Source organism: Cebus imitator, unplaced genomic scaffold (assembly GCF_001604975.1).
Source record: "Cebus imitator isolate Cc_AM_T3 unplaced genomic scaffold, Cebus_imitator-1.0 Scaffold61, whole genome shotgun sequence".
Classification (NCBI taxonomy): Eukaryota; Metazoa; Chordata; class Mammalia; order Primates; family Cebidae; genus Cebus; species Cebus imitator.
Genome location: NW_016107376.1, coordinates 1,074,637 through 1,100,407, shown reverse-complemented (window position 1 = coordinate 1,100,407; position 25,771 = coordinate 1,074,637). Strand labels below are relative to the sequence as shown.

The following is a 25,771-nucleotide window of genomic DNA, read 5'->3' as shown; positions in this document are numbered from 1 at the left end:
ACCATTCAATTGGTTGAGGAACAAAAAGACAGCAGGAAGGTAAATTTGACTTGAACCAGCCGCCACTCCGATTCCCTGGCCTTTGGACTTAAACTATGCCATCAACTTCTCACGTTCTCTAGTTTACACATGGCATCATGTGACATCTCAGCCTCCATAATTGTGTGAGCTGATTCCCACAATGTCTGTCTGCCTGTCCCTATCCTTTCTGTCTGCCTGTCTGTCTGTCTGAATGTATGTCAAATATCTTTCTCTCTCACTATCTCTCCCCTCTCAATCATATTTATTAGTCATCAGAATCATCTATCTTTATCCTATTGATTCTGTTTCTCTGGAGATTCTTGACCAATACAGCATATCAGTTTCAAAACTACATTTGTACAAGTCAAATATATTCTCTAGCCCTTCCATTAAATTGATATTATTGACAGCAATTTCAAAGGGATACATCATAAATAAATTGAAAAGCAACTCTAAATGTATCAGTGTCAACAAAGCATTCTTCACATTTTTCTTGTAGATCTGTAGCCAATGACATAATCCTATGAATTATATTAACCTGCATGTTGATTTATGTTTGAAAAATAGGTATCATCATTATTGATTTGTATTATGAAATGTTTCAATTTCAACATAGATTTTAGTACTTGTCATCTTTGTGACCAAGGTCATAAAAAAGCTTTTCTTTATTTCTTGAAGCTTCACATTTAGCTTGTTCATCACATTGTGGTATCAGTGAGAAACTGTAAATCACACTGGCAGTTTTGTTTTCATTGATCATTGCCTATTTGGCAAGCATTCTTTTTTGTAAAGAAAACCTTGAATTGGAGTTAATAGTGGAGTAAATATTTATAGAACCCTTCCCTCATCAACCAAAATGTATTGGCAAAGCATCCACAACCATTGAAGTCATTGCCCTCTGTTGCTTTCAGTGATTCCTTGAGCTGGAGATGATTCATAGCATTACTATGCTAATCCTGAACAACTTTAAAAACTGACTCCACGAAACCTTTTATTAGGTTGGTGCAAAAGTAATTGTGGTTTTTGCCGTTATATGGACTCATTCAGAAAGCAGAGCATATCTATTTTAACATATATCACACAGTGGAATGAGGCAATAAGGAAAATATCAGTATCTTGTTTAAAAATTCCAAGAAATCTAATCTCAGTCTAACATTGATGTGAGGTACTACCTTAGTTGTAATAGAACATACTTTAGAAAAAACCTAGCTGAAATTCTTTGAAAATTACGCAATTAAGAAATATCTATGCCCCAAGTACAGTTTTCAGCTTATGACTTGACAACATTTTTTTTGTTTGTTTTTGTTTGTGTACATTTTGAAGTAATTTGAGACCTACTTTGCTCTAATATGAGACACTGGACGGTTATTCATAAAGCATAAATCAGTGCAAAGCTAAATAAAAGTATTGCAAGTTTTCAATTTTAACCAAGTTTATTGTTGTGAGGAAGAGCTTATATTTAATGGGCAATTATTTGGCAGCTTAACTGATGATCTTTTGTTTCTTTTCCAGCCTGTATCTTTATTTCAATGTTTCTGTATTTACCCTGTTAGAGGATAATACCTACTTCTTAAAGTAACTTAATCCTGATATTCTCTGTCCTCAGCACACTGCTGGGTAAATTCAGTCAATTATTCATATATATGTATAAATATATTTAAAATAAAATTAAATGAAGGTATATTAGTCTGTTCTCATGCTGCTAGTAAAGACATGCCCAAGACTGGGTAATTTATACATGAAAGAGGTTATATTGACTCACAGTTCAGCCTGGCTGGGAAGGCCTCAAGAAACTTACAACGATGGCAGAAGGGGAAGCAAACACATCCTTTTCACATGGCAGCAAGGAGAAGTGCCAAGCAAAAGGGGGAAAAGCACCTTATAAAGCCATCCGATCTCCTGAGAACTTATTCACTATGAAGAGAAAGGCAGCATGGCAGTAACCACTCCCATGATTCAATCACCTCCCACTGGGTCCCTCCCAAGATACATAGGGATTATGGGAACTACAATTCAAGATGCGAGTTGGGTGGGGACACAGCCAAATCATATCAGAAGGAAAACCATCAAATTGTGCTGAACAGAGAGTATATGACAGAGACCTGGGAATTGTAAGAGAACAACATTTAAACAATTATGCTGCATAGGGTCTACAGTTATGACATAAACAATATTGTTTCTTGAGTTGGGATGCATTGCATATTCATTGTGCAAAAGAGAGTACCCATTGTATACTTTCATAGGACATAACTATTCTCAGCTACAGAAACATCAAACTCTCATCTGAACCAAGGGATTTTTACCTGTATTCCATTAATTTGTCTAAGGGGGATACTTGATGAATTAGTTCTGCCTCACACTACTGCTTTACACACTACTGCTTTATCTGTACCATATGCTGTGATCTGCTGGGACACAATCTCTATGAGCCCCCAACTATTAGGAGGGAGTCTGTCCTTCAGATCTGTAAGAGCTGAGCTGCACACAGCTAATAATTCTAATGTTTTAGCTTAGGAGATGTGAAAAATTGATCATTTGACACATTCTGTCATAATATACAGTTTCAGTGATATATAAGTCACTAGTGGTGTGGACGAGATATTAGTTCAGAGGACGATAACTTCTTAAGGAAACAAGTTGAGGCAGATTTTTACTTGCCAAATGCATGGCATGGTTCTTTGATGCAAATTGGCCATGAAAACTCTATGCTGAAGCTGATGCCAGAGACCTAGTTATCCTCCATAGTTTTATTGTAGGGAGGAAAAATTTTGGATAGAGAATTGGATTTGGAATGAAAAAATTGAATTAGAATTTTGCCTCCTATCAACCTATTGCTAACCTTACTCTAAAGTTGTTTCTTTAAGATTTAATTTAATTTGATTTCCAATTGATAAGTAATAATTGCACATATTTACGGAGTACATAGTACTGCTTTTATCTTTTTAAAATATTTTGTGGGTCCATAACAGGTGTATATTTCTAAGGTACATACAATGTTTCGATACAGGTATGCAATGAGAAATAAGCACACCGTGGAGAGTGGGGTATCCATCCCTTCAAGAATTTATCCTTTGTATGACAAGCAATTCAATTGCACTCTTTTCGTTATTTTAAGATGTACAATTAAGTTATTATTGGCTATAGTCATCCCGTTGTGCTGTCAAATAGTAGGTCTTTTTCTTTCTCAGCATTTTTTTTTTTTACCTGTTAACTATCCCTACGTCTTCCCAGCACTCCCACTACCTTTCCCAGCCTCTGGTAACCATCCTTCTATTTTCTATGTTCATGTGTTAAATTGTTTTGATTTTATATGATATGTAACGATCAGAACAGAGTAATTATCATCTCAAACATTTATCATGGCTTTGTGTTGGGAACATTCCATACCCTCCTCTAGCTATCTGAAACTATATTGTATATTATTGTTATCTATACTCTACAGTGATATAAAATACCAGGACTTCCTTTATACCCAAAAATAGAAAAACAAGTAATAGATAAGGAAATGATTAGCAGAAGTGGACAGTGTGAGTAGGATAAACTTGGCTTAATCATAGTTTTAGGCTTAGTCCAGTCTGGATAATAGTTTCTGCAGGCTGTTTTGTTCTTCTAAGATGGTATTACACTACTCTATTTTATACTGATTTGAGATGCTGCCATGTCTTATCACCAGGTAGAGTTTATCATGACATCACAGAGTCAGACAATATACCTGGCTGTACTTGTCCTGCTGTAATTACTGGCTTAGGAATACATTTCTCCTATTACACTGTGAGCCCTTTAGGGAAAGTGTGCCCCTTTTCTGTATCAGGCCCCTTGGGCTTTAGTCTAGTGTTTGGAAAAAAACAGCTCACCTAATGTGAATTTCCAAATTCAGAGAAAGGAATCTAGTTTAATCTTAACAATTATTTTGCACTAAGAATGTAATAAATCAAAGACAGCTGAACTGAGAAGGTAGTATGAAAGACTAATATTATATTATGTTTGTTTCTGTTTGTTTTAGATATTTAAAAAAATGAAGCTATACTTTATAATCTAGATTTTGGGCTTGTATTGCAAATCAGGATTAAGAAAGACAAATGCATTGGAAATTGCAGGATTTAAGGTTTGTTCTATCGTCATAAATCTATCATTGTTAAATGAACCAGAATTACTTCTGTCTTTATGCTTGCCCGCTGAATTCAGTGGAGATGGATTCTTACAGAAGTGATGCATGGAGCATATTTTTTGTGTGTGTGTGTGACGTAATGGCATCCAAAATAGAAACGTGGCCTTCTTCAATGTGGTACTTTTACCTTTTAGAGTCTTTAAAGAACACCCTCAACAATATTTAAGAATTTATATCTCTTTTATTTTCTCTGCTTACTTCATTTTTATAAAAGATGGGAGGGATTTTTTACTAGATTGTATCTATTTACCAGGTCATATTTACACCTCTGTAACTGAGATTTATTGTATACAGGGTTCTCTACAGTGTTAGTGTTATGGGCCACTATTGTTCAAAGGTACTATATTGAACAGGCACCATTCTGGGTGCTGGGAGAAATGATAAAAATGTATTTGCTGAGGTGAGATAGACGAAGACAGACCGAACATAAGTAGAGACTGTGTGAACAGGTGAAAAGGGGGTGATGGCGTTTAATACTGAGAAATATATGGAATGAACTAGCTGGTTAAAAGTATTCTAAAAAGAGTTGACAGATTATGCAAAAACAGGGAACAATGAAGAGTCCTAGGTTACTTATGACAGAATGGTACGCTGCATGGGGAAAAATAAGATAAGTAAAGGGTAGGATGGGGGCTACGTGGTCAGGACCCAGGCAGGAAACAGCTGGCACAAAGAATTTAATCAAAGAGACTTTACTGCAAAGACTACGAAGGATTGAGTGATGCACCCAAAGACCAGCAACGGAGTGGAACCTTGGCCACCCCTAAACCCAAAGGGACAAGGAAAGGAGACAGATTGCCCATCAAAAGGAAAGGCTTTAAAAGAGAACAGCTCCCACAGTGAGGCAGGGAGGAAAGGGATTGGAGTTGTGGAAATAAATACTCTGAACTCTTTCCTCTCACCTTCCAATCTCTTGCCCATGTCTCGCACAGACCACATCTAATTCAAGGTCAGGAGGCTAATGGAACTCGGATGATGCACTGCGTAAAGGTCCTCATAGCTGGGACTGTTTTGCAAACAGTAGAGTCATAAAGGAGACAGGAAATGAAGGGATGCATGTGCTTAGATTTGCTTTCTTACTGACATTATTGGTAATAGAGACTGATTTGAGTACGGCGTCATTTTATGCGTGAAAACTACTTTGTTGTTGAAATCTGAGTAAGTGATGAATAAGGAGTGGTGTTAGAAAGGACAACAGGAGATGAAACTTACATTTATACACTGAATTCTTATACATTTATGACGTAAAGATAAGATAGTATGATGATTAATTGGAAATGCATGTTGAAAAACAAAAAGCAACTAGATAAAGAGAACCTTTAACTTTAAACTTGCAAACGTGGATTGTCAGAAGTCCAATTAGGAACATTCTGTGAACACAGAAGACAACCCATCTTATTTTTGAATTCTTTAGCTTAAGAAAACTAGAAGACATCCAAATAGTTGTTCTTCATGTCCAAAAATTGGTCTTAAGATCTTTTATTATGTGGCCCAGGCTTCTTATTTTGGATTCAATCAGTAGCCCCCTCTCCCATCCATACAATTTATTTGTTCTCCCAATATGACTCTATTTTGTGCCACTGTGCCTTTGTTAAATGATCTCCTCATCATCTTTACAAACTGAGTTTAAGATCAACTCTTCTAGAAAACTTTTCCTGCTGGCTCTCTCTAGTCTGATCCCACAATTCCTTCTCTGGGTATTATCTATATTACAGTGCATGTCCCAGAACACCATCAATATTAATTTACTTGCTTAACTCCTGCATGAATCTGTAAGCATCTCAAGGGAAACGTCACTGACAAATTTAACTTTTTAGTCAACATTTATCTTAGTGCTGGTCTCAGACTAGGTGAGAAGAGAAGGATACCATGAATGATAAAAAGAAAAAGTTGTAACACATAATATTTGGACAAAAGAGAATAGTTCATTTATGTTGAGGAGATGAAGACAAGGACAATAATAACATCTTTCAGGTAAAATTAATTCTCTTTTCTAAGCTGCTGCAGATATAGTTTTTAATAATTCTGTGGATTATTCCCTTATAAGTTATATTCTTAACTCATGCACAGATGTTACTTTTATTAGCTTTGGTTATATTTTTCGTGAGTAGGTAGGAAGTTTCTTATACAAAAAGTAGAAAGACAGAAAAATGTCCGGAGCTACAATTTCTTTGAGGAAATTTCTAGGCTTAAAATGATATTTTCTCATATACACTTTAAAGTAAATAGCTAAATTTCCTGCTAGTGATTACCTTTTATTCTCTTTTAAATTAAATACAAAATTTTCTAGCTAAACATTTACTAGGATGTCATGAACTGAAAGTATTCTAGTGAGTAAATGAGAAAGTATAGATTTTTAAACGTAAGTAATTTTTATTTTATTAATATATATTTTTAAAATAAGTCATTAAATTCAAGAATTTGGTATTTTTATCAATAACATTTTAAAACATGTAAATTATGAACAATCTATGTTTCTGTCAATATAATCAAAATTGTTTCAAAGCTCAGGGTGAAAAGGAAATGTAATGATATATTTTTTATGAAATGGGAAAATATGCTCTTAAATTATCCTGAATTAGGCTAATATGGATTAGACCCATTCACTGTTCATGTTCAAATCAAAGAAAAGTTTTATTTCAACAGTACTTAAACTGTTAAGTCTTGTAAAATTTTCGTTCTCACTGCTAGCATTGCGTTAGAATAAATTTCAGTTGTGACATTTTGTACTCATGTTATTATAAAAACAGGGATAGGTCACAAAACACTGTGGTGGTATTTGTTTACTTTCTGAAATACTTCCAGCATGATCTGCATCTTTTATGTATTCAGAATTTCAGTTGGCCTTTCCATCATGGGCCGTGATGTTATAAATAACCGATACAGGCAGTTGCTGATGAGCAAGGCTGTCGGGTAATGTAAAGGTCGAAGAATGATAATTCATGATCATCTTAATGAAGTACATATCCCACGCATTAAAATACCGAAACTGAACTCTAATGGCAAAGCACAGGGAAGAAACGGCACCATGTGAAGTCCTCATGTAAATGTGTCTGTGAGGAGGTTAAGAACTAGAACAAACTTATCTGTTCTTCCACTGAATGTTTATATCCAAGGGACTGCTTTCTATGTATAACACAGTAGAGTGGATACTTTTAGACATTGTTGCTGTTACTTATGCTCTATTAACCTATGGTTCAGTACAGTGCATAGAGCAATTGTGTGTGTGTGTGTGTGTGTGTGTGTGTGTGTGTGTGTGTGAATGTCTGTGTATATGTATACGTATATAATGGCCCAGAGGTACAAGTGTTTAAAATTTCAAGACATCATAGTCATTAACATGTAGAAAAATGTTTCAATATGTGAATACACATATATAGGAGTCACTTAAATTTTAAGCATAAGATTCTTTTCCAGTTTTTTTCAGACCCTGATAATATTGAAGGGGTAAGAATGAGACTGGAAAACTTTGACTCCTTTGCAAAATGGTGATCACATTTACATCTGACAAGCCTACCACCAATCATCTGCTTCTACACTGCTTTTTTCCTGTACACTGGTAGGCCGTATGCTGATTTTAGATGACAGAACAACCAAAATTTCCTTCAGAAGAATCTGGGAAATGCTACTGTAGGTGAATTAGTGTCAGACATGAGTAGAAAGGAAGGGCAGGAAAATGATCAATGCCTGAAAAAGAAAGCCACAGGGATAATTGTAAAACCTGAACATATTCTAAGATGTGAAGAATTTAGTATGCACCAAAATAAACTAAAGATTTTGTTAGATTACTGCACCCTCACTCCAGAGTTCCTGATTCATTGGGTGTAAGATAGGCTCCAATAACTGTCATTTTAATAAGCAGCCTGGTGATGCTGATGTTGCCAGATCAGGTGTTGCACTAAGAGGACATTTGGTTTAGAGTCTAAAACATTCGCACCTCAGTCTGTCTCAAATCCTGGCTTTAGCACTCACCATGCAAATTGCCAGTGGTAGATTATTTAATTTTAGTTATCTAGGAAATAGTCATGATTATGGTCTTAACTTCTCAGGTTTATTGAAAATATTGAACAATAGAATATTAGTACTAATTTTAAAGCCTCCTAACTTAAAGACCGATCTAAAAATCTCTATTTAAAACTTTTCATACATCTCAGATTTGAATGTTTTTTGGCCTAAAATCTGATTTACAAATATTACATTTACTTTATGAGACTTTTTCCCCCAAAATAGCTAGAAGAGAATAATTTGAATGTTTCTAGCATGAAGAGAAGACAAAGATTTGAGGTGATTGATATCCCAACTACCTTGATTTGATCTTTAAAAATTATATGAAGGTATTAAATAATCACACATACCCTTAAACTGTGCATGTTCATTATGAATCAATTAAAAATGTTTTTATAAAGGCTTTATATTTCTTTCCTGAGACTCTTAAAGTCCTATTTGAAATTAGATCTTAAATAAAAACACATTATATCATGTAATTTCTTAGACTTTTTTTTCTATTTATGTGTTTATACTTGCCCCATAAAGCGTTATTCTCCAGTGAATGTCATACAATATTGAAACAGGAACTGTGGTAGCTTCTAATTAGAATAGTTGGCTCTGATACCTTGTTATTGAATTTTTTAGTTGGTTAAGCCCTAGGTGGTTATATAACATTTCAACAAATGTTGTCATTACTTCATTTTTATTTCATGAGACTAGGAAACAGAAATTCAAAAGCACTCTGCTAAAATTGTAAGTGTATTTTCAAAATCAAGATGCCTTACATTCATAAAGGAGAATTTTATGTAGAAAAGCAAGAATCCCATCACTTTTATTTAGCAACAGATTCAGCAAATATTTATTGAGTGCCACTTGAGTTCAAGCTAATTTTCAAGGTGTTCTAAATATTATAAAAAAGAAGTTCAAATGTGCACATTGGTTTGTTTATAAATTACTGGGCATATGGCTGTGTAGTCAATGAATTGATAACTGTAATGTTGAACACATTGAAAAAGTTACATAGAAGGTGCTATAGAGTTCCTAGGTAAATCAAGAAATCTTGAGCTTAGAAACTTGAGTATAGGAATCTAAAAAGGCTTGAAAATGAGAATACATTTGAAATATATTGTGTAAGATTATTAAGTATGATGTAGGGAGGACTAATAGCAGAAATTGTAAGTGTGCCCAGAAGAAAGATCAATATAAAGGAGACACAGAGAAATGAAAAGGTGTGATACATTTAAGTAATTGCATGATTCCATGAAATGGGTATATCTGGGTATCTGAATAAATTCATGTGTCAAATTTGAAGATGGAAATTGGAACAGAAAGTTATTCCTCAGAGCCTAACAGTTTGAATCTTTTTCCATAGAACAGGGGTGAGCAAACTATAGCCTGTAGGCAAAATCCAACCTGATGTCTGTTTTTGTAAATATGATTTTATTGGAACATGGTCATATCACTCTTTTAGGTATTACCCATGACTGCTTTCATGCTACAAAGGCAGAGTTGAATCGTTGTAACAGAGACCATTTGGCCTTCAAAGTCTAAAATATTTTGTCTGTATCTTTACCAAAAAAATTTCTCTGACCCCAGTTGTAGACCAGTGTAATGTGAAATGCCATTCTGTTGTTAGTTACGAATATTGTATATGACCAGATAAAGAGCTTTCATAGCATGCAAATTAATTCACTGCTTTCTTTACCAAGAAAGTCTTGCTATGGAAAAAATAATTCTAGCAGATCTGGACTGTGTCCTTAGTAAATTTATATAATGTATATACATATATAAATATATTTATTATATATAATATTTATGATATTGCATATTTAATTATATATTACATATTATAGTGTTATATATAATAACTAATATATAATTACATATTGTATATAATAAATATATATAATGTATGCATGTAATATGTATTATATATAATTTGTATAATTTACTAGACACGCAGTCCATATTATCTGAAATTTTTTCATTATTATTCATATTTATAGTTATTTTACTAAAATACTACAATTTTACTAAAATAATATAGTAATATATGATTATACTAAATTCATATGCCTATGAATTTACTCAGACATCCATATATACCCATTTTATGGGTTCATGCCTTTACTTAAGTAAATCATGCACTTCCATTTCTGGGTACTATTAAACTCATTAGTAAATTTTACTAAGCACACTTTCTTTGCAGGTAAATATATATGTTTTAGTAACACTGTGTATTTACTTGCAGAGCATTGCCATACAGTTTAGTTCAAGGACCTAACCTTGAGTCAGTAAAGATGTAGTGAACATTTCTGTGCAGGATGTTAGGGTCATATGTGTATTTTGGAAAGGACCAATAAAGTCAAAAACAACACTTTTTTGGTTTCTTCTGGAATACCACAGCAAAGTAGAGAGGGCATGTGTGGAGCTATGGAAGTCAGTAAGTAAGGAGACAAGATGGAATGTTCTTTTTCCATTAATTTACATTATAAAATCCCACACAAGAACTGTGATTGGTCTGGTATGTTTATGAAGCCCACTTACTCCAGCAGTTGGTGGGTCAGGGGCTTTTTTCATCACACAATGGGGTTGGTAGCGGGAATGGGGAACAGTTCCACACAATGAGGAACGATCTACGGTAGATACCAGGGTAATGTCGTGGAAGCTATGAGAAGTCCAGTGCTTTACTTATTTGTGGGATCTAAACATCAAGCAATTGAACTCATGGAGATGCGGAATAGAAGGGTGATTATCAGAGGCTGGGAAGTGTAATACGAGGAGCAAGTGGGAGGTGGGGATGATTAATGGGTACAAAAAATAGAATGACTAAGGCTATTTGATAGCAAAACAGGGGGTTATAGTCAATAATATAATTGTGCATTTCAAAATGACTAAAGGAGTATGACTGGATTGTAACAGAAAGGGTAAATGCTTGAGATAGATACCAATCTTTTCATGATGTACTCATTACGCATTGCATGCCTGTACCAAAATATCTGAAAATACAAAATATTTATGTGCCCATAAATTTACACACACCTACTATGTACTGCAAAAATTAAAGCTAAAGTTTGGGTTCGGTGGCTCATGCCTGTAATCCTAGCACTTTGGGAGGCCGAGGCGAGTGGATCATCAGGTCAGGAGTTCGACGGCAGCTTGGCCAACATAGTGAAACCCTGTCTCTACTAAAAATACAAAAAAATTAGCCAGTGTGGTGGCATGTGCCTGTAGTCTCATCCACTCAGGATGCTGAGATGGGAGAATCGCATGAACCTGGAAGGCAGAGGTTGCAGAGGGCCAAGACCATACCATTGCACTCCAGCCTGAATGACAGAGTGACTGTCTCCAAATAATAATAATAATAAAATAATAATAAGGGCTGGGCATGGAGGCCCACACCTGTAATCCCAACACTTTGGGAGGCTGAGGTGGGCAGATCAGAAAGTCAGGAGTTCAAGACCAGCCTGACCAACATGGTGAAACCCCAACTCTACTAAAAATACAAAAATTAGCTGGTATGATGGTGTGCACCTATAATCCCAGCTACTCAGGCTGAGGCAGGAGAATCACTTGAACCTGGGAGGCAGAGGTTGCAGTGAGCCAAAATTGGACGACTGCACTCCAGCCTAGGTGACAATGCAAGGCTCCATTTCAAAAAATAATAAATAAATAAAAACTAAAAAACATTTTTAAAAAGAAAACTCGTAATATTGAACACTGTCTTGGTTCATTTGGGCTGCAGTTTTTAAGTGCTATAAACTGGGTTGCTTATAAACAAACATTTATTTCTCAAAGTTCTGAAGGCTAATAAGGCACAGACATATTTGGTGTCTGGTGAGGGCCTTCTTGTTTGTAGATAAAGCCTTCTAGCTATGTTTTACCATGGTGGAAGAGCTGAGATTCTAGCTGTGTTTTTCCATGGTGGAAGAGCTGAGATGGTTCTGGGGTCTCCTCTCTAAGGACAGTAATCCCAATCATGATGGTTTTACCCTAAAGACCCAGTCTCCTCCAAGTGGCCCCACTCCTTAATAACATTAGTGTGGGGAGTAGGATTTCAAAATATAAATTTTGGAGTATAGACTCCAAACTTTCAGACCATAGCAAGTTTTTTGTATTTTCTGCCGCTCAAACTATTGTTCAGAACAGCTTTTTTAGTGGATTATATCTTGTCAAAAATGCTAAAATAGCCTGAGGTATCACAGTGAATCAAAGGACAGATTTCATCTGAATGATGATACTGAAGAATGTGTCTCTCATACTGTGTATGTCCAGGCCCACAGATTAATGGGCCTTACTGAAAAATACCGTGATCAGTTCATAAACAGATATTTTTTTCCTACTTATTGAATTATAGCAACTACTCAGGAGATGGTCATCAAAGGAAAAAACAGTTAGTGTTTTAATTACTTAATCTGTGCGATAGTAATAGTTTAGAAACTGATTATCCTATAAACCTAGGCAGCTTTTGTGAAAATAGCATGGGCTATAAATCAGATCTCTTTTTATAATGACTTTTAAAATGACTTGTACATTATCACCTTGGATCTTTACTTTTGCAACACCTGAAAGTAAAACACAGTTTTCTTAAACCTTTACTACTATGTGGTTTATGATATGTTTTATTAGAAAAAGATGTGCTTCTATAAAACGTCCTACTTCCCACTCTGTATGAGAAAAGATAATTTGAAGGTTGGTAGAGGGATGCTGATATTTTATGAGTGACAGTACTGTTAGCTGTGGTCATTACTGCTGTACTCATTCCGGGAGAGGAGCTGATTTCCTCTGCAGGTGCATGCTTGAATAATCTCATTGCAGACACAGGCAAGTGTTTATGCAATTCTTCATTTTTCCATTAGGAATCATGCATACATCATGTGCCCCCAATTAATGCCTATAAGACTGGCGACCAAATGATATATAGCCACATTGCACCGTGTTCACAGTTTGATAAAAAACACAAATGCAGTTTTGTTGTTTGCATTTTTCAAATTGATCTCCTCACATACCTCCTTTTTTTTCTTTTCCCTGCAGGTGAAAGGGATATTTCAGAGATATATAATATTAGAAAATTGTTTCCATAATTTATTTTATATTTGTCCTTATGGTTGAATTTTCTAGAATTCTGTTGAATTGGGGAAATTATACCTTAGTTACCTTAGGTTTTTTTTTATTGTTATCTGTGTAGTTTCTGGGAAATTAATACAGGAGCCTCTATTTGAAGAACCAATGACAGATGCTTTTATTTCTAGAATTGTGACCTCTAGTCATATAATTTCTCTGTGGTCTCCAGATGTATTCGCTTTGTTCTGTCTCTTCTTACCTTCTGTTTTTTTCCCCAGCCTGGAACAATGATCAACTTTTTATGTATAGTTTCAATGAAGTCTAAAATTTCTGTCACACCCTTAGTTTTCTTATTACACATCTCTTTTATTAATTTTAGACTCACTTGGTTATTTTGCCCATTTTGAAGGTCTAGTAGACACTGTGTAGAAAACAAAATGGATATGGTTACTAAATAAAGAAATAAATATGTCAACATTTTGGGATATTTTATCCCAGTTCTAGCTGGTAGGTATATAGTTAAATATGAACATATACTACACACACACACACACACACACACACACACACACACACACACACACACAGTTAACATCTGGTGTAGTACTCGCATGCCACAAAGAAGGCAGTCAATAAATGTTATATTCATTTAACGTGATACAAATGTTTCCTTCCATTGCCTTTTCATTATCATATTGATTTCTGTAATAAGCAGAAATCCTTATTTTGAATGCAGTCTCTTTTTTTTTCAATATTTCCCTTTTTGGTTATTGATTTTTATAGAGTATTGAAAACAAATTTTCCTATTCCCATATCATGACGATAATGTTATATAAGCTTTCATTCCAAGTATAATCTACCTGGGATTTATTATTTTTGAATGCTGTGAAATACCAGTTAAGGTTCACTTTGCCTCCTCATGGCTAACTAACTTATTCAGTTTTCATTTACCAAAAAGATTATAGTTTCCGTCACTACTCGCAAGAGCCAGAGTTTTCACAAATCAAGTGTCCAAATACATGTGGATCTGTTTCAGGACTATTTCTTATAGTTCTGTGGATGTTGTTTTTGTTGTTGTTCTTATTATAATTCCACTCTGTCTTAATGTTTTAGCCCATTCAAGCTGCCATAACAAAAAATACCATAAGCAGAGAGACTGATAAACCAAACACATTTTTCACAGTCCTGGAGGCTTGGAAGTCCAAGATCATGGTGAGGCAGACTTGGTATCAGGCAAGGACCTATGATGATGCCTGCTGGCTGTTTCCTCGCATGGCAGAAGGGACTGGCTAGCTCTCTGGGATCTCCTTTATAAGAGCATTAATCACATTAAGGTCACTTAATCAACTCCCCAAAGGCCCTGCGTGCTAAGATGGTCACCTTTGTATTTAGGATTTCAACATATGAATTTGGGGGGAACACAAATGTTCAGACCGTAGCACCTTATAACTATACTTTTATAATGAGTCTTTTTTTTTTTTACTTAAAACATTTATTGCATTTAAAACATTTAATGCATTGGTAGACCAAAAATCTTAGTTTTTAAAGTTATTTTCCTATTTTTGTAGCCATATATGAAATGGAATTTGTAAACTGCTAACCTGAGTTTTATAAAACTGCTTTTTTTTTTTTTTTCACAAATTTTACTTTAAATTCTGAGATACATGTGCTGAACGTGCAGATTTGTTACATTTGTATACATGAGCCACGGTGGTGAACTGCACCTATTAACACATCATCTAGGTTTTAAGCCCTGTATGCATTAGGTATTTGTCCTAATGCTCTCCCTCCCCTTGCCCACCACCCTGTAACAGGACCCAGTATGTGATGTTCCCCTCCCTGTGTCTGTGTGTTCTCATTGTTCAACTCCCACTTATGAATGAGAACATGCAGTGTCTGGTTTTCTGTTCCTGTGTTAGTTTGCTGAGGATGATGGTTTTCAGGTTTATCCATGTCCCTGCAAAGAACATGAATGCATTCTTTTTTATGGCTGTGTAGTGTTCCATGGTTTATATGTGCCACATTTTCTTTATCCAGTCTATCATTTATGGGCATTTGAGTTGATTCCATTGTAAATAGTGCTGCAGTAAACACTTGCATGCATGTGTCTTTACAGTAGAATGATTAGGGATTCCTGGGTCAAAATGGTATTTCTGGTCCTAGATCCTTGAGGAATTGTCACACTGTCTTCCACAGTGGTTGAACTAATTTACACTCACATCTGTTGTTTCCTGTCTTTTAATGATTGCCATTCAAACTCCAGTGAGATGGTATCTCATTGTGGTTTTGATTTGCATTTCTCTAATGACCAGTGATGATAAACTTTTTTTCATATGTTTGTTGCGTGCGCAAATGTCTTCTTTTGAGAAGTGTCTGTGCATATCCTTCACTCACTTTTTGATGGGGTTGTTTTATTCTTGTAAATTTGTTTAAATTGTTTGTTGATTCTGGATATTAGCCCTTTGTCATATGGATAGATTGCCAAATTTTTCTCCCATTCTGTAGGTTGCCTCTTCATTCTGATGGTAGGTTTTTTTTGTTTGTTTTTTGTTTTTTTTTAGCAGAAGCTTTTTAGTTCAATTAGATCCCATTTGTCAATTTTGGCCTTAGTTGAAATTGCTTTTGGTGTTTTAGTCATGAAGTCTTTGCTCATGCCTATGTCCTGAACGAGTCTTGATATCTGATTAAATCATCCAATTCTGTTCTTCTCATGATAAAATTGGCTATTCCTGTCTCCTTGTATTTGTATATGAAGCTTAAGGTTAGTTTTCCAAATTCTGACAAATAAAGTCTATCTGGAATGTGTCAGGATTTCATTGAATCTTTCTATCAATTTATGAAAAAATGATATTTTAAAACAGTGTGATAATCCACACATACAGTGTTGTACTGGAGTCAGATTGTATTGGCTTAGGAGGGACGGTAGGAATTATCTCTTCCCAACTCCCGTTTCCACTGCGAAACAGAGACAAGTTATGTAGAGATTTGTAAGACATATTAAATACATATTTTTAATTATTTATTTCAAAACAATGTTTTAATTGATGCATAATAGACGTACATAACTCCAGAGTACATGAGATAATGTACTCTGTCAAGTAGGTGAACCTAGGATATCCATCACCTTGAATATTTCTTTTTATGTTAGAAATATCTGAATTATTCTCTTCTAGCCACTTTGAAGTGTACAGTATGTTATTGTGAACTATAGTCCCCTACTGATTTATCAAACCCTAGGTCTTCCATCAAACTGTATGCTTGTACTAATTAATCAATTTCTCTTTTTTCCTGCTTGCTTCCCTTTCCTGGTATCCTATGTCTATTAAAAAGACTTTAGCAGGTTTTAAGAAGTGGATTTGGGGACGTGATTTAATCCAATGTCCATTTTTAAAAAGATTACTCTAAGTGATATGTGAAGAATGAATAGAGTGAATCAGCAGTAGATGTGAAAGACCAATTAGGAGATTTATTATTCTAAGCGAAAGGAGGTAAAAATTTGACAAGGTGGCAGCACTAAACTTGGAGAGGAATGGACCATTCAAGCTACTTCTCATTAAGTAGAAGTCAGTTTCATGGAGGACACTTAGATGTAGCACATTGAAATAATTTTCAGTGAAGTATAATAAAATTAGAATAATCTTGACATTTGCTTAAAGAATGATTTGCAGATTAAATAAATCATATACATACAGATATGTGCATGCAATTTTTTCTTGACTGTTGCCTCTATCTATCTGAATATATAAGTATATCCCTGTTCTGGGTATCCCTGTTATTACTGGGATATTTAGCATATGATATGCTAGGAAGAAAGCTGGAAATGCTTTTTCACTGAGACATAATTCAGACAACATAAATGATAATTCTACCTCTTAAAAATTAACTCGTAACTCTGGTTTGCAGAACACTAAAGTTCTTATTTCGTTAGAAACAATGAATGTGATATAAACATAACCACAAATTACAACTACCATTCATTTAGTACAAAAATTGGAGCAGGTGCTGTGTTAGATATTCCACATATTTTATTTATGATTCTTAATAACACCATACATGGAATTACCTATTTTATGAAATGAAGAAATTTGATGTTCAGAGAAGTTAAATCATCTGCCCTAAATTGATCATTTAGTAAATGAGGAGGCCAGAGGCCAAACCCTGCTTTGTCTTTTGCAGACAATTATATCCCTAGAACCTTAGACAGCCACTGGCAAGACTCGCAAGACCATGCCCTCGATAAATATGTGGTGACTGAATGACTACTTCCACCTCTCCATCCATTTGCTATTCATAAATCCCAGAAAAGATCAAAATTTTAAAAATAAAATAGCTTTAATAAGAAGTAAATTTAAACTCTGTAGTTTCTAGCATCTATATTTAAATTAGAAAGTGGCAAGAAATCAAGTTAATAAAAAACAGAATGCCAGAATACCCAAACTGTGAGGATCACTTCTTTATGTTTTAAACAGCTGTGTATAACCTAGAACGACTTTAGTGTTGTATTCTCTTTTTAAAATTAATTGTCCAAGTAGTGCCATAAATTCTTCCTTTTATGGAAAAAAATACATTTATATTTAATTGTTTCCATTGTTGTGTTTCCTTTTTATTTAGGCCTCAGAAAGGATATTCTTTAAAATTATCCACAACATTACTAAAATGTGTTGAAGTTAAACTGAGCTAAATCAATATAGACAGAGTAAATTTGAATGGAAAGCCATTGAGATAGATGAGCTGAAGCCCAGACCTGCTTTTCATCCCCTATTTATTCATGTTTTTTCCTTCCACCTCATTTTACTCACATTAAAATGAGCTCTAGAAAGCTGATTAGAGTATTAGTGTTATTACTGTAAAAATATCAACCATGTTATTACAGATTTGGTAGTTTCAGCCATTGTCATAATTTTATCCATGTTGTACCAAGTGATATCATTGCAAGTACTGTGGATTCAAAGTCAAAGTGGTAGAAGTGTTATTTCTGATGAAGGTAATGGACCTTATGTTATAACATGTTATACTTTTAGGATAAAATATAAAGCAATAAAATATGATTAGAGAAAAACTACTGTTTCACAATTTCTTCCTCCTCCTCCTCCTTCCTCTTCTTCCTCTTCTTCTTCTTCTTCTTCCCCTTCTTCCTTCTTCTTTATTTTTCATTTTTTTGAGACAGTTTTGTTCTAGTTGCCCAGGCTGGACTGCAATGGCATGATCTCAGCTCACTGTAACCTTCACCTCGGGGGTTCAAGCAATTCTCCTGCCTCAGTTTCCTGAGTAGCTGGGATTACAGGCACATGATACCATGCCCATCTTATTTTTTTCATATTTTTGGTAGAGACAAGGTTTCATCATGTTGGCCAAGCTGGCCTTGAACTCCTGACCTCAGGTGATTCATCTGCCTTCGTTTCCCAGAGTGCTGGGATTACAGGCATGAGCCACTGCACCTGGCCTCTTCCTCTTTTCATAATATGATAAACTCTTTTTCCAGAAATACCACAGATGGCTGGTACTTGTATGCTGACAGTTCTAATGGGAAATTTGGTGACACGGCTGACATTCTCACTCCTGTCATTTCACTCACGGGACCAAAATGTACCTTGGTGTTCTGGACACATATGAATGGGGCCACCGTTGGTTCTCTGCAGGTACTGCTTAGGCTATCACATTTTTAAAATTTTCTATGTAAAAATTCATGGTGCATATTTTGGTATCATTAAAATATAGTCTCTTAATAAGTCAAAATGGACAATAAATAAGTGTCTACACTTGGTTAATATCTGGATGTGTCTTCTTGTTACCTTTGTTGTGCTACATTCTGCAATAGTCTTCATCAAAGTGCTTCTCTTAAAAAAAATCTAAACTGTTTAAATGCATAGAATGTTCCAAGAATAGCACAGACAACTCCAATATACCCTTCACTCAGGGATCCTATTTTTTTTTAAATCAGTTGTCCTGGTAATGTCCCTTAGAGCAAAAAAATCCAGTATAGGATAACATACTACACCAAGTTATTTCTTTCTACTGCCTTTCAAACAGGAATAATTCCTTATCTTCCCTAGGTTTTTATAAACTTGATATTTTAAAAGCTTATAGCAAAGTCGTTTTTTATGCTGTCTCTTAGTTTAATTTTGTTGAGTTAAGCTTTTTTGCCCCTATCATATAACCAATATTGTATTATTTTTATTGCATCCCATTAGCTAATGATCCTTATCAGTCTCATTACTTTCATTTTTTTATCAATAAATATTTTACAAAGAGATATTTTAGGGGTATGCAAAATATTGATTTCAACTCAATTTTACCCACAAATTTTTCATTCAGTAGTGGCTTTTTTTTGTTGTTGTTGCCTGAATTAATTTTACAATGCTAATTGCCTAATTGTGATTTTCTAATTCCATTATTTTGTCCACATTTTAGGTTGGATTCGTGATTAAAAAAAAATCTCTCTGTTTGCTCACTTACTGTTTTATGTCAATGTGGACTCATAAGCTTCCGTTTTAATCAATGTATTATAATCTATTCAGATTATTATTTATTTGGTCCTCAAATTGTGCCAGATTTGGTAATAACAGTCTCCTTCCATGTTTCTCTGAAAAGGCCCATCATTCTTTGAGTGTATTTTTTCTTTTTGGCCAAGACATTCCAAACTTGACCTTATTTTTATCCTGTCCTGTTTCTGCAATTAACTATTTCTTCAGAAAGTTCCATGGTTTTGTTTTGTTTTGGTTTTTTTCCCTCTGGGGGTTCCAACATATACAGGCCAGAGAGCAGTTCTGGAGTATTCATTTAGATTTTCAAGTCCTGTCTTCCCATACTGTAAATGCCCTGGTAGATAATAATGCATAAGGCTTGTTAGTAATGTGCATGGACGTATCAGTTATACTGAAGAAGCCAACTCAATTTTGGAGCATCTTCATTTCTACTCTTTCATAGCTTGTGTGTTACTTTCCACGAAGCCATGAATGAAAATAAATCCACAAATTCCAGAATTGTATATACTACAAGCAGTTCTAGAGTAGCGCTATCTTGCTAGAGGCAATCTATTGATAAGGACTGTCCTCCTCTCAAATACCATTAGTTTGCCAAGAAGTCTCTAGTATATTTGCAACAAGATTACACATGAGTTTCCTGCTTTGTTTATCCCCAATAGAGAAAAACAGACTGTGGCCAGCTGCTTGGTCATTTATTTCCCGATAGGTTTATTTCAATATTAATAATTGGTCCTCCCCCAAATCCTATTTTGTTTTATTGTAGGATTATCCTGGCTTTTGTTATTCATTTTTTAGAGAAACTTTAGATAAACATAGTTTCTTTCAAAAATGCTTTTTTTTTAATTGGAAACATATATCAATTTTAGGATTTTCTTTTTATAATAAGGTAAGATTTCATACTAAAAACAGTTTAAAAGTATATTTGTGTATATACATGCATGGTTATGTTCAATAATCTAAAAGCATCCAAATGGTCTTCTGGGTTGAAGTCATAACATACTGTTGTAATTTGACTTTTTAAATACGGTTTTAGGCAAAATAATTACTACAACTTACTGTAAGTTTTTGTCAATAAAATGAGAATTATTTGCCTGGAATATTGTGGGGTTAGGATTGATGATGTGAAATGCGCTTTCATTTTTTCAGAATAAAATTTGGTATTGGTAGATGAGCTTTTTAAAAGAATTAAAATTTTATAAGTACAGAATTATAAAATGAACAAAATGATATCTATGATCCTTATTTTTGTGCATGGATAAATAAAACAGTATTAAATGTTGCATTAATATGTTTCTTGAACATATGTTTTTCTCAGAGATTTATATATACTGTGGTATTCATATAAAGAAGACTTATTTCCTATACATTTCTTTCAGTGCTTTCCAAAATTGATTTTTCCTTTTTGGTTAGAAGTTATATTTTCTTGACCTTGATAATGTTCCATATTAATTTGAATTTTATAGATTAATAATTTAATGGTACTTTTGCTAATAACACATTTTTTTTCTCCAACTCTGGAAACTCCAGTTACATTTTAAAAATCTGAATTTAATTTAAAAAACATAATGAAATCATTAAAATTCATCTTCACTTTTAAAAGTCAGAACTTTCACAAATCTTGTATCTGAATAATTCTTCGCTTTTATAAATTCTGTTTTTAAAAAGTAACGTTAAAATATTTAATACACTATCTAAGTTAGTTATTTTAAAAATCTGAAATTGTTCCACTCTCCTCAGTTACTCTCTTCATGGCTCATTTTGTACCATTCTAAAAGAAGAGCCGTAACAGTTTGTCTGCTGAGACTAACCTAGATTCTGCTTTACAGTGAGGGTACAGTACTGAGGAGAATATGCTGGTTTCACGGCTGTTGGGCAGGAAGCTTTTACTGGTACAGCATAAATAGATGCTCACTCATCTCACCCATCTGTGTACTTACAATGAAATGGGCTGACACTGTGAAATTACAGCCTCACTGAAACCATCTAATGAGAAAGATCATTCTCAAAAGAGTGTTTTAGTAAGCAATTCCATACTTTGTCATTTGACCACATGAATATTATTTAATAAACAGCAATTGGTACTGCTTCCAGATTTTTAAAAAAGTTAATGTAGTTGAGTTCTTAAGTAAATGATGCCCAGATACTTTAGGACTTGGTTGACAGATATTCATGCACATCTTTATTGTACCAAGCTTGTGAGGTACCCTAGGGGCACAGTGCTGTAGAAAACAAAGATATCTAGTAAAAAGTGTCTTAGCACTTCTCTCAAAAACTTCATGTTGATATTACAACTAAAAAATCACTGGGAAAATTTTATATATTTGCAGTTTCTCAAGAAAAATTGCTTCAACACCTTTTACCTAATTTATCTCTGCAGGTACTCATCAAGAAAGACAACATTACTTCTAAATTGTGGGCTCAAACCGGACAGCAAGGTGCACAGTGGAAGAGGGTAGAAGTGTTTTTAGGCATTCAGTCACATACACAGGTTTGTAATCCAGGTAGTTATGGGACGAGTGAGTTCTGCTGATTTTTTCCCATCCTCCTTTGGTTTTTTCTCTACTCACAGTCTTCTTGCCCTCCATTCCCTTTCTGATGTGTTCTGTGGATGTGTAGACACAGCACTTAACACTCCGTGGAGCATTTTCCATAAGGAATTAATAACTTCAGAGTGCTCTAATTTCTTCCAATTAGATATTCGTAGTTCTAGGAACATTTAATTTGAATAACCTTCCTTCACTCCCTAATCAGCGTCTCACATATAAAGAACATTTCCCTCTGTTTTGCAAATATATTCTCAGAGCTTTTGTACAGCAATTAATTTTTTCAAACCTAATTTAAAAGACAGTCTTTGGAAAACATATTGTAAAACCTTGTTATAGGGAATAGATTCACCTCATTTAAAAATAGTTTTTGGAGGCAAAATATTGTGTAATGCCATATTTGTCTTCATGTAATTTGTGACAATAGTAAGAGGATCAGACCTATACATATTAATAACTGAAGAAAAGTACTAGTACATAGATTAAAATGTTTAAACTGAAAATAAGTATGTGCTGAAATGTTTGGCATACAGCATATCTCTCTTAGGGATTACCAAGAAAGCAAGACCTCCCTGAGCTGTTGTTTTATTGAGAATTTTCTTAGAAGATGAGGCTTAGCTCTGAAGATTTGTTAAAATTTGAATAAGCAGAGTGAGAACACAGAGTCATTTAGGTAGAACATTTTCTTCTTAGTCTTAACTGCCTGGGTTTTAATTCTGTGAATTTAAAGCCATTTAGCTCCAGATAGAAGGGTTAAAATTCCTGTTAAATGTTGCGTGTTCACTCTTCTTTGTGCAGCTGGGATAGTCAAGTTGGCTGTGAATGTTCAGATAAATACACCTACAATCATGTGCTTTCTCTAATAGATCAGCCCCTTTCAACTCCAATGGGAGTATACGGGGTTCCATTGTATGAAAGCATTGGTAAGTGTTACAGCCAATTTCTTAAAATGGTAGGTATGGTAAATCCCATTTATCTTTTGCCTCTCTCTGAAATCCAGTTTTCTTATGAATCATTTGTAGATAATTTAGAATATGGGTAAAAAGTAAATTCACCTGGAAGTAGTAAACACTGGATAGCAATTTTATAGCCTTGCACAATATGAAACTTTTTTAGAGGGATCCTAACTGTTAAGCCTCTGAGATCTTTAAACTGAGGTAAGAAGAAATCTCATCAAGAACATGTAGAAGGTTATATTGTGCCACACATAGGCCTCCACCCCAGGCAATGAAGAATTAACTAGTTCTGTGCATGTATAATATTTGTATAGTAAAATCATGTTTGAAGTAATATTAAGGGGAATTTCAGCATGTGCAATCAATTATTAATTCATCCATTCTGAATTTCTAATTTTTCACATATTGAGATTTTATTAAAGAGAAATATACCCCTGATTTTTTGACTCTTAAAACTAAATATTACTGGCTTGTGAATATTTGCTGTTTTGTGTGATTCCTTCCATAAAATCTTATTGAGCACTTACTATGTACAAAGCGCACTGCTGTGCACCATGCAAACAATATACAGTGAGGAGTTAGGCACATCGTTCATGATTCTGCCATTTCTTATAAGATCATTCCCTTTAGTCTCACAAAGATGAGTGCCTGTAGCCCTTGAGGAAAGATATAAAATATTTTTAGAAATAGTGTTCTCAAGCATCACTGGGAAGTTTGTATAATTTTATTTGGGAAGCCCCCAAAATTTAAACAAAATATTTAATTATAATTTTTATTATTGGAGCAATCACATATATAGCACTTACTGAGTGCTAAGTACTATTATATGAATTTTTAAAATACTCATTTTGCTTTCACAATAATCTTATGTACATGGTATTATTATCTCCATATTATAAATTAGAATATATAAATACCCAGAAGTTAGGTCTTTTGCTCTAGTTATGTAACTACAAATGTCAGAGGCAGACTGGAAGTACGGTCAGGCCTTCTACCAGTCTACATTGCAACTGTTATGCTACATTGCCTGTTAAATTTTACAAAAATAATTAACCCTGACTTTATTCTGCCTGAAAAAAAAAAAAAGATGCATTGTAGTTTCTCTCTTTTTTAAGAACAGTTAATCCCATTCAATATTAAAGTCTAGGGAATCTCAACCAACACAGTATGAAGCATTGTAAGTGATGGTTTGATTATTTGGACATGGAAAGCAACTGAGATTGTACCTATAAGACAGAAGATAAGCAAATTAAGAGTACAACAGTCACTGCATTATCTGATTTCTTATTCACAGAGCATTGCAGCCTATATTGAAATTTTAGACTCTCCAGATAATTATCTTTTTCACTTTGCATATCGACATTTTTCCATGGCTCAATTTCTCATTTAAGAAAGTCATAGACCTTATTATACTTTTTGGTTTCATCTCTTTTTAATCACTTCCAAGCTTTTCATCTATCTTACTGATTTAATTTTTTTCTTTCTAAACTTACCTGCTATCAAGACAGTCTGTTCCTTTTATGTAAACTCAATATATGAACACAGTTATATTTTTCTTTTGATGTGAGAGGCATGATTTCAGTTATTCCATCTTCTCATGTTAAGAGAAGAACACTCAGGTTCACACAATAGTATAAAGACCTACCACATCTGAAGGGAAAAAAAAACTGTAATTATTTCTTCTATGAAAAATAATTGTCCAGAATTGGTCAAAAGATATTTGGAAATTTGTTAGCAGTAATTGTTTTTCATACAAAATCACTAAAGTAAAACTGTACTTGTTAACTCACCTATAATTGTTCTAAGTTACTTGGAAATATCTGTTTCCTATGTTAACATATACATATTTAGCTTGTAGAGAAACTTAATAAAAAGGCTGAATTCATTTCACTGAAAAATCCTAAACTACAGAATATGTGACATTTTATGTACCTATGAAATGGCATTCATTTTTATTCTAAGCAAAGATATTGTTACAAATTGAATATGGAGTTTCTAAAACCATTAATGACGCCTGTTAGTATTCTTCATTCTTCTTGATTCTACTGCAGTTGCCATATGTAGAAAATCATTGTCAAACAGTGGGACACGTGAAGAGTCTTTTCATCATATACATGAATCAAAGGCGAATCAAAGGCAAATCAAAACCATTTCAATTCCAAAGATGTGCCACATTTTTAAAAAAACTCATGGTACTGAGGATTTACCTTTTAGCTTTCAAATAGTTGGAATGGACAAACCGAGGAATGGCAAGAATTGAGCAAAGTAAAGAATCTACTTGTGTCTTTTCACTCTTGGTATGCCATTTGATTGACATGCTTTACATCACCTAATTGACCTGCTTTACTCTGCAGTGAGGCTCTAAAACAGGAGTAGGTCTTGTGTGATCTGAGAGCTGGCAAAGGCAGCAGTGGATGGATGACTCCTGCCAATTTTCTAGTCCCATATCTTAAAAATCTACACATGAGTCAGTGGTTTTGCCACTCCTACATTCTTAGGTGTTGAGGATGACATTCTTAGGTGTTATGTCTTAAATGGTCCTCAAAT

The 25,771-nt window shown here is 34.3% G+C and overlaps 1 protein-coding gene across 1 annotated transcript in view; it reads left to right on the top strand.

The window, feature by feature from the left end:
- MALRD1 (MAM and LDL receptor class A domain containing 1) overlaps positions 1-25,771 on the top strand; it is a 538,747-nt gene that overhangs the window by 221,896 nt on the left and 291,080 nt on the right. The window contains exons 22-23 of the mRNA XM_037738994.1: positions 18,723-18,879; positions 22,103-22,213. Of these exons, the coding sequence (XP_037594922.1) occupies positions 18,723-18,879; positions 22,103-22,213 (268 nt within the window). The remainder of the gene's footprint in view (positions 1-18,722; positions 18,880-22,102; positions 22,214-25,771) is intronic.